Source organism: Cryptomeria japonica, chromosome 6 (genome assembly GCF_030272615.1).
Source record: "Cryptomeria japonica chromosome 6, Sugi_1.0, whole genome shotgun sequence".
Lineage (NCBI taxonomy): Eukaryota > Viridiplantae > Streptophyta > Pinopsida > Cupressales > Cupressaceae > Cryptomeria > Cryptomeria japonica.
The window spans coordinates 546845850-546859436 of record NC_081410.1 but is presented as its reverse complement, the minus strand read 5'-3'; the positions used below and the strand labels follow the sequence as shown (position 1 = coordinate 546859436).

The window sequence follows — 13587 nt, the reverse complement described above, 5'->3', positions numbered from 1 at the left end:
TAAGGTGGTAAAAGAAAAATAAATAATTTTTTCTATTGAAGTGAATAAGATTAAGGTGAACTTGTAATTCAAGATAATAGTTGTGATTTTAAATAAAAATAGGTCATGGATTGACATTGATAAATATCAAAGCATATGGTCACAAGAAAAAAGAATTACAAGACCTACAAGTAGAATGCATTAATGAATACATGTGTTAAAACATTGTCTATTCATTAAAGCTAAAGGCTTGTTCATATCAAAGTAAGGGGAGATCATGCAAACTTTATTTTAAAGGTTCCGTCTTATTATAATATATAAGTGATGATAATTTTTTGTGGTCTAGAATTTTTAGAAGTTTTTTAGAATGACAAATAATATTGGGTGTCATTTTCATAAAGTTGACTAGTGCCAACAACATTGAAGAGTGGTGCCATGGGATGAAAATCATTTTTCTCTTTTCAAGCCCCATCTCTCTCATCAATGCAACTATATCTAGACATCGCACATATGCTCATCTAGAAGAAAAATTTGATAAGAAAACACACCAAACATATGCCTTGATAAACTTATCTATTAATGAAACATGGAACATTGATAGAAAATGTGTAGATCATAACGACACCAAAGGAAGCTTGATACACAATCACAACAATATTTCAGGAGAAGAATGATGTGAAAACACATTGCTCTAAACTGAATTACACGATCTAGCAATGGGTGGATCAATAACTCGGCATTTTTCAAAGCTCAAGGGCATTTTGAATCATCTCACTAATATAGGTGAGGCTATTGTTGATAAAGATTCCATGTTCATAACCCTTAATAGTTGACCAAATTTATTTGATAATTCAAGATTGTACTCATATTTCAAATGGAAAATCTGTAACCTTGAAATTCACTACTTTGGAGGGTCTATCATTGCAAATGAAGAAATGTTTAATAAAAATGATGAAGTTAATAAAAAAGAAAATTGACTCTAAGTTCGAGGGTGAGAAGCCTCAATAGCAAAGACTTCCTATGGTCGATAATCGTGAACTAAAGAGAATGAATATTTTCTATTATTGCAATCACCTTGGTATTTTTGAGTGTTAATGCTTCAAGAAGAACAAAGATACATATAAAGGTAAACAAAGATATATGACGGTTGATGTAGATATTGAAGATTATGATGATAGTCATAAACTATTTTCAACAAATTCTCTCAAATATGTAAAAAAGAGATGATGTATAGATCCTAAATTCAAGTGCTACTTACCACATGATTAGTGATACTAACATGTTGAGAATTCAAGAGGTGTTATAGTGGGAGATGATTCACAACTACATGTTGAAGAAGTTGGTAAAGATCCTTTGTATGCTCCAACTCAAGGTAAAACAAGTATTGATAATGTTTTACTTGTTCAATGACTAAAGGAGAATATTCTCATTTAGCTAGATCATTGTTAAACATATGGAGCTCATTTTTTAGTAGGGATCTTGTAAGGTATTTGATGATTTAAAAAAAAAAGTATGTGATAGGTATATAAAAAAACTATTTTACTTGAGGACAAATTTTGAAGCAATAAAAATAAACTAAATTTGCTAAATAACTATTTTACTTGAGGAATTAGTCATGGAACAAAAGACTTGACCATAGTAACCTAAATTTGCTAAAAATATGTGCAATCAAAATATAGTATATGGTCTCCTAGCGATCACTATAGAGAAGTGTTTATGTGAAGTATACATTGTGGGGAAACAACATAGAGAAATATTTGATTTTGGAAAATCTTAGAGAGCCTCCAAGAAGTTGAAGTCAAAACACTAATCTTTGTAGACCAATGAAGACAATTTACGCAAGGAAATCTTGGTATTTAATGGAATTCATTGACGACTTCACTCAAAAGGTATATGTTTAGTTTTTGAAAACCAAGTCTAGAGCATTTGATGTTTCTAAACAACAAGTTGAGAATGTATATGATATAAACAAAATTAAGATCAAATAATAGGGGGAGTATATCTCAAACAAATATGTCCTTTTTTTGTAAACAAAAGGGAATAGAGAGGCAACTCTCATCTCCATATACTTCATAGAAAAATCAAGTAGCTAATAAAATGAAAAAGAGAGTTTAAGATAAAGTTGAATCATGCTCAAGGCATGTAATCTTGGAGATAATTTATGAGGAGAAGCAATTCATATAGTGACTTATTTGATCAATCAAAGTTAGACTAAAAGCTAAGAAAGCGTCTCTCAAGAAGAAGCATGGTAAAGTAGGAGACCATCAATTAGGTAGTTGTGAATTGTTGAGAATATTGCCTATAGACACATTCCAAAAATGAAGAAAAGGAAGTCCAATGATAAGAGTCAAAAAATGCATCCTTAAGTTGGATATAGCGACTTTAGTAAAGCCTACTAATTATATGATCCCAAGGTGAGTTCAAAATCACATCTCTAGAGATGTCATCTCTTAGGAAGAGAGTGAGATTCCAAGTGTTTCCCATGTTCACTTGCTAGAATAGAAGGATTATGTCATGTGCTATCAAGGTTTAACTACATAAATTTTAGTCGAACTCATTATCCCATATTTCATGAGTCAATGAGTTTGACTTAAAAACTACACAATTGAATCTTGATAATACATCACATAATTCAACACTATGGAAAATAAAAGCCTTCTTTATTGAGAGAAAGATAAATATGATAAACCACCATACTCGCCCAAAAAGGTTGAGCTAAAACTACAAAGCACTATTGAATTAGCAAAATAAAAAGAAAGTATTGATGAGCCTAATTCAAGCTCATTATCCACTCCACAATCCAATATTACTCTAAGGAGATTAGGAAGAGCAAGGAGAATGACCTTCAAATTGTAGGATTATAAGGTTGGTTATGCATTGGTGACAACTATTCTAAGTGATTATAAACCAAACACTTTTGATGAATCGATAAAAGAAGAAAATTGATGAAGTGTTGTGAACCAATAGATGGATTTGATTCATCAATACCAAGCATGTGAGTTGGTACCTTTACTTGCTAGTAAAGGAACCATTGATTGTAAATGGTTATTCAAAATCAAGTTTAAATGTGATGGCATAATTGACAAGCGCAAGACAAGATTACAAGGAAAATTTTTCTCTAGTTACAAATAAGATCCTAGTTAGAATATTGATAGCGTTCACTTTCCAACATAGCTAGAAAATCCACCAAATGGGTGTTCAAAAACAAGTTTAAATTTGATGACTCAATTTACAAGCACAAGACATGATTACAAGGATATTTTTGCTCTAATTGCAAAGACGACCTTAGTTAGAATGGTCATAACACTTTCTTTCCAACAAAGTTGGATTATCCATCAAATGGGTGTTAATAGTGCATTCCTAGATGGAGATTTGACAAAAGAGGTATGAGTGACATAAACTTAAGTATTGATTAGAAAGGAACATATGACATGCCACCTAAACAAGGCAATATATCATTTGGCATAAGGTTCACAAGCTTGGTATTCATAAATTGATAACTACATTGTCTTCAAAGGGGATTTAAAAAAATTGATGTTAATCTAAATCTGCACATTGAGATTTCTAATCATTATTACTCTTCATTGTGTATTGTATGTTCATGATTCTCCACTAGAAATTGTCAATCATCAATCAATGAAGTGAAAGAAAATATGAAGATCAATTATGAAATGTTTGAACTTTAATTTTTTTATTAATTTCTTGGAATTGAAGTGTATCAAACACTGGTAAAAACACTCCTCTTAAATGAAGCATGCCAAAGAAATTTTCACTGACACCAATAGAGACAAGAAATAAGTTGACTAAAGAACTAGATAAAGTACTTTATGTAGGATATTTGATTTACTTGACTACTATTCATCAATAAATATCTTATGCAATTGCAATCTTATGTCAATTCAATCTTTGTCTAATGCAAAGTCATTGGTCTTTTGCAAATCATGTTTTGAGATATTATTAATGAACACAAAGCTTATGATTGAAATACTAGAAAATGAAGACTTCAAACTTGTTAGTTTTTAAGATTCAGATTGGATAGGTTGCAACGACTCTAGGATATTAACTTTTGGTTATTTGATTTAATCTTTGGGCCTACAATTGTTTCATGGGTTCATAAGAAGCAACCCAATGTTGAATTGTCGTCCATTGAAGCAAAGTACAAGGTGATCAGTGCAACATGTGAATCAATATGTCTTAGAAAACTTCTCGAGGATCTTCAACTCCTACCCCATGATTATGTATTGTTATAATCTTAGTGTATTGAAGATGTCCAATAATCTAATGTTCCATGCTCACAAAAATCGTATTAAAGCAAATCATCACTTCATTCATGAGCTTGTCCTTGACTAGGAAATTAAGCTTCTTTAAATGCCAACAAATGAGTAACTTGTGCATATCTTCACCAAACCTTTGAGCAAAGATAAGCTTGTATTCTTTAAAAAGACATTCATGTTAAATGTTATTTATTTGTACATCTAAGAAGCCTATTTGTTATATGTAGACATAACTATAAGAAAACATTGGAAATATAAATTTCTTTCATCGCAATACCTTTGCATATGCATAAAAATATGTCTACATATTTTTCCTATTTAAAACATTTAAAATGCTTTGATACAAAAGAGCAAATATACTCTCCACTGTGACACATTATTCATTTTTTAAAACTTAGTGAAGGTGCAAAAATTGAGATGGATGAATCATTGTTCATAAATGAAAAGACATGCACATGAAATCTATATTCCGACATGGGAATCTGTAGAGTACTTCTAATTTCATAGTAGTATATAAGCTAATGCTAATGGGAGTGGACTTGGAGTGTTTTTTAAAGTATAAACTAGCTTTTGAAACGTTGTGTACCACGCGGATCCTCATCATATACCCCATGTATGGAACCATTTGTTGATGGCCGATTTGGCAACCCTACCTTAGCATAAACTTTGTTGTGATGACAGGACAAGTTGCTTTGATGGTGACAATTCCCCATCATGTATCCACTTCAATTTTATTTGATTTATGCTGGAATCATTATCACTGTTATTTTTTAAAAGGCCTCTTTTGACATTCAAACCACCCTTGGAGTGCTCTAAAGCTTTCAAACTAAGATAACCTGCAAACAAGTTCAAACTGCAAATCTAGAACAATCCGTGCCAATCACTTAGCACTGCACATCTTTTAAGAGTTGAAAGGCTGGTTAAGAATGCATAGTCCCCACCTTGTTGGAAAGAGCACCAAACTGCTTGAGTGATGTGCATCCTGCACAAAGCTAGTAGCCTTCTTCCCCACAGACTGTTGTACCAGACAGACTCAAGTTAAAGAGAGGGTGGACCACCCACACCTATTCCCCCAATAAGCTAATGCTTTTAGATATTGAAGTCCTTGGTTTGAAATTTTAGACTTTTTCCAATGTAGAAACATACAATTTGAAATTGCAGAGCCCAAATCTGGAGTCCTCATGTAACATAGTAAACTTCAGCCTAAAGCATGAATTGGAGAAGCCCTTGGACAGCTTCTTCTAGATTTAAAATTAAGTTAATCTGTGTGTATTGGTGAGTGTGCATGATGAATATAACAGGTAGATCTCACACTTACAAATAACAAAATTGTTTTGAGCTTGAAAAGAATATGTTGTGCTCCAATACTGTTTAACTGTTATGCAATGAATTACTTGCTGGCCAGTGAAGAATGATTGTATTTTGCTAAAACAGATGTTGTCATATGTGATTCCATGAGGCAAACATTCAAGCTATTCCAAATTAGCAGATAAAACCAATTAACTTTGCCCCAAAATCTTGTTAACCAAATTTGCTTCCTACCATGTTTTGGAACTCCTAAAACAAATAAAACAGTAATATCAGTGATCATATCTCATAATAGTGGTAGGTCCTACATTCTCTGACACTGATAAGTCCAGTCTATAAGCCTATGTTTTGTACTTTCTCAACAGAGGACAGAGTCAAGGGTTGCAGTTTTTGCCTAAATGGGCATTCATGAGTTTGCAATAGGATCTCTTTAGTCTGTGCAGATACAGTCCAAACTTGTAAAGTTGATAAGTCAACTTTACCTAGCATATTGTTTGCATAGCTGCTCATTCTATTAGGTTAGACAAATGGAGGCTGTATAACGAGAAGATCAATAGCCCAATGCTGAGCAATGAACCCTTTTCCAAGAAGAGTACTAATCTACTGCTCAAAAAAATTTCTGATTGATTTTGACATTCATTTTTTTCTAATTGGAAGAAAAAGCTTAAATTACTCTGGCATGCAGGGGAAGACTATCTTATCTAGGATGCATATAACAAAAGTATGATAAGCAGAGCGTGAACAAGAAGTTAATAGCATTCATGCACTTCTCTTGACAGTAATGCTGTATGGAAATAATATCTAACAAATGAGCATTTTCCCAAATGTCACACACATTTTTTGAAAGCATTTATACTAATCTTATTAATGGTTTACAGTAAGAGGAAGACTCTAAAAGAATGAAACAATGACAGAAGACATTAAAATTGTACTTTCTTTCCCCTACTTGTGATTGTGGCTCACAGTTGCAACCAAGGTGGTTGAGCTCTGTTCTGTAAGTATTGCCCTTGTATGGTTCCTAACCCAATTTTACTTCCTAGCTTACTATCAACTTCATCTTCAGGAGACAAATGACTCTGGTTATTGTACAAAAAGAGCCCCTGCTGATTTGGGTGGTGGGTGTCTGCCCACCAAGACTGAAATAAAGGCATGCTGATTTTGCTATGAGCTTCAACATCAGAAGCCCTGCGAGAATCCATAACTAACTTATTAGGCCTTGCGGTGGCAATGGCATCCTGAACACTATCATCATCATCAGGGCAGGCAGGCAGGTTCAGATCCAGAAGCTCTGTGTTTCCACCCCTCTGTTGCTGCAAATTATGGGTCTCCTTGGTGCTGGAAACGGTGCTAGTAGTCTCCGAGGCCCCACCAGTCCCCCAGTGGCATCTCTTGTGCCCACCCAGAGCCTGCCCAGTGCTGAAAACTCTGTGACAGATTGAGCATTCGTGGACCTTGGTAGATAACTTCTTCTTACCAGTAGGAATAGGGACTGATTTATGAATAGTGACAGGAATAGGAGTTGTTGCTGCTTCATCAGGAAGGGGGGGCTTGTGGAAGCTAATGGGCGGCTGTTGCTCTGGCCCAGCAGTCAAGAGGAGCTGCTCCTCATCAGTAATCTCCTCCTCCAAGCTTTCATTCTCATTCTCATTCTCAATCACCTTCTCAATCCCATTCTGAATTTCATTCTCCATCTCATTCTCAATCTCGTTCTCCTCGACCCTGGAGGAGCATCCCTTGACCTTCTTGTGACTAGCCCTGTGCCCACCCAAGGCCTGGTAGGAATGGAAAATCTTATTACATGTAGTACACGCATACTTACTACCATTAAGTTTCTTACCTTCGTCGTCAAAGGCCTCAGCAACACCGTTATCAAGTCTCTTGGGCTTGGGATTCCTCTTGGGCTCAGATGAAAACACCATCTTGCTGTAGTACCCTCCCGATCCAGAATTGGCAGACTCTTCCTCTGCACTACCAGTCTTGAGCTTCTGAGAACAAGTGTCTACACCGCTTGCCAGCATCACAAGGCAGATTGCCATATCTTCTTCTTCAGACACGGAATTGGAATTGGATTGAGGCGGCCTAATAGGAGAAGCCGCCGTTGCAGTATTCCTGGGTCGCTTGGATCTCTTTCCCTTCATGCATCCCTCAAACTTGCTCGAATTCTCCCTTGGGTGTTCATTATCCTCACTTTCAGACCCACTTTCCGAATACTCCTCCTGCTCATCGCCTTCCCACTTATCATGGCACTTCATGTGATCCAGCAACGACTTCCATGACCAAAATTCCTTCCCACAGACCTTACAGCTCCGGGATTTCCGCAGAAAAGTAGCCGCCTTGGAATCAAACCCATGACCGCTCAGAAAAGAGTAATCTCGCTCTGCAAACCGCCAGCTAGGCCGAGGGTGTCGTCTCAGCTCATACCCATCAGACTCCCCTTCTTCCTCCTCATCCTCCACCTCCTCCTCTTCCCTCTCCTCCTCTTCTCCCCACTTTTCCTCACACACGTCGCGGGCTCGAACCTCCGGAACCGCTCTAGATCTCTTCCTCTCATTACTCTCAGCCGCTGCAGCCATCGCCACAGGCCCATGAATTCTCATATGACCGCCAAAAGCCCGTCCAGAAACAAACTTCTTTTTGCAAATCTTGCACATATGCGTATAATTCTCCTCCAATTCATCCTCCTCCTCCTTCCTCATCACCTCCCTCCTACCGCTTCGATTCTCCACAGACCCCATCGAAACAAAACCAACAAAAAATCCGAGCTTCAGAGCAGCAAAAACAAGAAAAAATCCGAGCTTCAGAGCAGCAAAAACCAACAACTCTTCAACCAAAACACTCCCCTCTCCTGATTAAAACTCTCAGTCCTGCGAGCTCAGTCGGTGTATTCTAGAAACACACGAAATTTCCACCCGGGCTCCAGAATTTTACGTATTGAGCAAGGCCGCCGTCCTGAATGGATCGCTCCAAACTCCAACCAAGGTCAAATTCGGATTGCAAACTTAGAAAAGTCGATCCTTCACTTGTTCCCCTGCTTCTTCTTGCTGCCTTTGCTTACTACTTCTACTATTACTAGTACTCCTCACTCTGATGCTTCGTATTCTCTTCTTCTCCACCCACGCGGCCGACCCCTTGACTGGGTTTGGTTACCTATTCCACGTGTGAGGGAGTCGTGTCTTCCTTATTTATGCATTCCCCCTTTCTCCACCCCCCACCACCTTTAAACCAGGCAGCCGGTGCGACCCCTCCCCACACCCCTAACGACACATATACATTGAATATCTACCAACATACACACACAAAATCTCGCTTGCACCCCAACCTCTCCCACGCCCGAACGACATCTACACATAGTATATACCAATACACACACAAAACTTGCTTTCACTCTAATCCCTCCCACCCCCAAGGACGTATATACATCAATATATACATAAAAACAAGATTTTGTACCTCAACCACACCATATACTGTAGATATATTAACATATACACAACTACTTTTACCCTAAGGATGTATACACATTGTATATATACCAACACAGTCCTCCCACACTCTAAATAGACATTCTATTTATACAATGTACATATACCAACACATACTACACAAAAACTTGCTTTGCACCCAGGGCCCACCTCACCACACCCTTCCCACACCCTAGGGACATATACACACTGTCCACACAAATTTTGCTTGCACCCCAAGTCCACCCAACCCAAACAACTCAACCCAACTCACCCTTCACCCATCAATTCTCCCTTGCCGCATTTACTACGCAATTCTGTGCTGTATTCTCACGCCTGTGCTTTATCCCCTGCCACCTTGACATATACTCCAAAAGTATACGTCCACGGGAACCAGGCCGTTGATAACAAGAAAACCAAATCCCTCGGGCTCGATCTTTCCGTCAAATAAAAACTCACGAGGTCTCTGCTCTCCTCCACATTAATCGATTCCTCTTCTCATCGCCATCTCCGCCAAACCTAATATCTATCTTTTTTTTTAACCCCCATCTGCCCCGTCAGCACCCACCACTCCACGTCACCCATGCTGACTCTTCAATACCTCTTCCCACCCCTCCACGTCACCCATGCTGACTGGACCCGCATGTCGGACTCAATACTAACTGCCCTCAACCCGTTTTTGTTCTAATCTCCGATACTGACAAAATATGGTTGGGCTCTACCGCTGCCCCACTCAGGGCCCGCCCCGTGGACAAGCTTCAAATCTAGCTGCGCTTGCAACGTGGTCGCCTCAGATTGGCTTACAAGACTTACTTGCCTTAGCCGGGGTCAAAAGCCTTCAGGTCATATACACATTGTGTATAGGATCTTACCCATATATATTTAATTTTTATGTGTATATATGTTTAATTTTAGTGATAGTAAATGATCGTGGAGTCAACAAGTGGCAACTGCCGCCCTATGCCGGTGGAGGCGTAATAATGCGTAGGCAAGGCAGGCATGTTTCATTCACTACTGGCCAGTTAATTCGTTACTTTCAACACTCAATAGTAGTTCAACCACATGCTGACGTCATTTATTAAATATAAATATCACAATAGGATCAATATTAATATTATAATAATGATAATAGTATTGATGTTTAATTTTTCCATCCATCCATTTATTTAGAAAATCTTTAAGGGAAATCAAAAGTAATATTATTGGAAATCTTTAAGGGAAATCAAAGTGGATATTTTTTAGATATAGATATATATATATATATTGATTATGTGTTGTGACTTGTTGCTCCGCTGCCTTGTGTTGTAATGATTTTATTCCACCCAATAAAATAATGACGAATAATAAATATTAAATTAATTTATTGCCTTTTTATCTCTAGGTTAAATTTTTGCTCACAGGCTGACTGTATAAAACAAATCTGCATTGATTCCTTTGGGCTTCTATGCCTTTTCTTTGTTTCAATCTTTTTTTTTTGTTTTTTTGGGGAGGTTTCTAGCCTTTTATGCTGCTTTTTAGTTTAAATGAACTGGAAAGTATACCCATAATAAATATCTTTGAAGTTTTGCTTTATCTGTGTCACTATTTCATAGTGTTGAATCGGCAAAAAAAATAAATATCAAAGCTTGCTTACATTTAACGCACGTGGTCAAGAGCAACTCAAATTTATGTTAAGAAATTAATATTATTTAAATTTAAAATATAAGTAATTCATAGTTTTAAATAAATTTGATGATCATATTGCCATATTTAGAGATTTAATTTTAACAATGTAATTATAAATTATTTAAAATTTTAGTGAAATATATGTTTAATTTATGATATATTTAGAATAAGATATGTTCTAACATTTGAAGTACAACTTTGAATAGATGACTATCACAAAGAAATTGTTTCATTGATAAGGTCAAGTATCAAATTTGGTCTAAAATGTTCGTTGACTAAACATTGTGTTGTGCTTCCGTTGCTCTATGTTTTAATGTAAGGATTTTGAGGGCAAAATCTACTTTTCTTCCAATAAAAAACACACCACTAGAAATATAATGTTTAAACTTGAGATCTTATATTATTAACATAAGTATTGAATAATACTTAATGTAAAGGAAAAAGAAAATATATTTTTCTCAATTTTAATCTAGGCTAATTAAATGAATTGTAGCAATCAACATAAATCAATGATAATTAATGTGATGTAGGAGCATCTAGGGGTGTAGCGCAATCTTGCATCACCCAATAATATTGTTATTTTATTTTTTTGTTAACATTAAGTGAATAAAAATAAATGCAAGCTTCTATAGGTCTCCATGTACCTTGGAAGGTGTCCAAAGGGACATCAGAAGTTGAATTTTTTTTATTGTTTGTAGCCTATGTCTAAAGGTAAATGTATTTTTCACGAGTGGGCACATATTTTTGTCATTTTTAAGACAAAACAATGAAATTTCCCACCTAGGGATCCGCCTGAGGAAGGAGAAGAGTCATGCATTCATATGTACTGGGTGCTCACAAAGAAAGGGGGAAAATACACCTCTTTGGGCAGCCACTTTGGAAAATTCAAAAAACACCTCTCGAGGCTCCCTCCTAGGGAAGTTGAAGAGTCATCTACTGCTTATGTGGTGCTTCTTGATAGCCATGTGTTGTTCATCAAGAGGGGGCGTGGAATTTCCAAGGAGCACAAAATCATCATTTGGAGTTGAGTCCTTTTTTTTTAGAGATAAAGAGGAGTAGTAGCTAAGGGGTCTAGGAAAAGCTTGTGGCTCCAACTTGCAGAATTGTAGCCTAACTGGCTAATATTTTTGTAATTGATGAATTTATTGAGAAATAGAAGGAAAACTATTTCTTGCAATTTTCTTTGTTATTCTCTTTGCTACGCTATGTGTGAATGTTGGTGTGCAAGGGGAGTCCCCTACATCATAATGTGAAATAAATAAATATCTAAAATTAAATAGGCAAGATTAAGCATTTAGTTATGGATTTATGATGGAGAAATAAGTAAATAATTCTACAAAAATAATTGATTGCCTTAATATTGTAATATAGGCGCTCTCTATTCGGTAAATGTTTGAGGTTCTAAAAAGTTAGGAAATTCTCTATGGTTGGAATTTAATTGTGCATGACTAATCCAATGTTCTATGAAATTGCCTAGCAAGCGTTGGCATTCTCAATCTCCTAAGAGGGATCTTGCTAACTATCAGTTGTGTAAATTGATGTTGCCCCTATCTTTGATATTTACAAGTTATTTGTAAGGACTAAAAATACTAAAAGGTACCTTGGGTAGATCATTGAATTGCAAGGGTCATGCTCTCTCTAGTTGATCCTTTTGATTGAATCAACTTCATGGTCAATAAAAATATCAAAACATCATTCTTTGATTATATAGGTTTTCTAGATGACTTAATGTAGATTTAGATTCTTTTTAGTGCTCCAAAATAAAGTGTTCCTAGAACGATATGTCTTTTCAATTCATAAGATTTGTGAATGATGTATAGATGTTCAATAGTGTTCAAATGAATTCCTTTAAGTACAAATACATAGTAGATCATTGCACAAACATATTTCAAGTTAGTTCTCAATGGCTATAAGGAAAGGGTAGGAGTCAATAACTTTCATTTGAAAAACAATAAATTTGAAGATTGATATGTGTCATGTGGGGTTGCTCTTGCACATTGTGAAAATAACCTAGGATTTAGTATGTTAGCTCTTGAAATTGAGAATGGATATAATGATGTGATTATGTTAGAATATATGTAAAGGGTGAGGATAAAAGCGGATGGTTAGGCATTATGTAAGGAACCAAACTTAGTGCAAAAGTGTGTCACATGTCAATTTGAAACCATATAAAGGAGTTCTCTCAAAATAGACCTAAAACTAAATGAGAATTGACATGGGTATGCGAATTTCTTAGTAGATATTACCCCCAATTTTAGTTGCATGTGTAACCTAAATTAAAATAAATAAATGAGCACTCACAACTATGCATAAAAGTTGTTTTTTAGACATATAAATGATATTAAGGTTCTTGTAAAGTAATATAATCAACTATATATATTTGTGTATTCCAAATCCTTCATGTGTGTGCTCTATGGGAACTTGTAAAACAAAGAAAAAAATTGGAATGAGTAGTTTCTATCAGATAAGTAAATATAACCACAACCACAAGTTGATTTTTTGTCTTCAAAAAATGAAAGAGGAAGAAGACAATAGAGAACTAGAAAATTTTGCATGTACAAAAACTGTTATGGCAAATTAGGCTTTCTCATGTCATGTTATAATACTCCTCCTAGTGTGGTGGTAGTATGCTAGTATGACATATCAAGAATTGTCATGCCATATCATCAAAATATATCTAGGCATGGTGATGAGCCTCTATGCAAGCACCTATAACTATCTGTAATCCCAACATAAGGAATTGAATTAAAGGGGAAAATAATACATGCAATGTAAATATCATCATAGACAAGTGTGTAAGCACAAAAATAATCTTATGTCATGAATGCATCAAGTGGCAAGTGAATAAGAAATATTAATGATAAGCATAAAAGAACATGTATACTATAAATAGTGGTCAA

The 13587-nt window shown here is 35.9% G+C and overlaps 1 protein-coding gene across 1 annotated transcript; it reads right to left on the bottom strand.

Annotated features, from left to right (window-relative positions):
* Positions 1-6299: 6299 nt before the first annotated feature.
* LOC131073024 (uncharacterized) lies at positions 6300-8748 on the bottom strand. The gene has a single exon (XM_058009365.2). It carries the CDS (start codon positions 8294-8296, stop codon positions 6521-6523), a length of 1776 nt encoding a protein of 591 aa, XP_057865348.2. The 5' UTR covers positions 8297-8748; the 3' UTR covers positions 6300-6520.
* Between the last annotated feature and the right edge of the window lie 4839 nt (positions 8749-13587).

Coding starts and splice junctions, on each gene's coding strand:
- LOC131073024 (XM_058009365.2), bottom strand. CDS start 8,296: ATGGGGTCTGTGGAGAATCGAAGCGGTAGGAGGGAGGTGATGAGGAAG.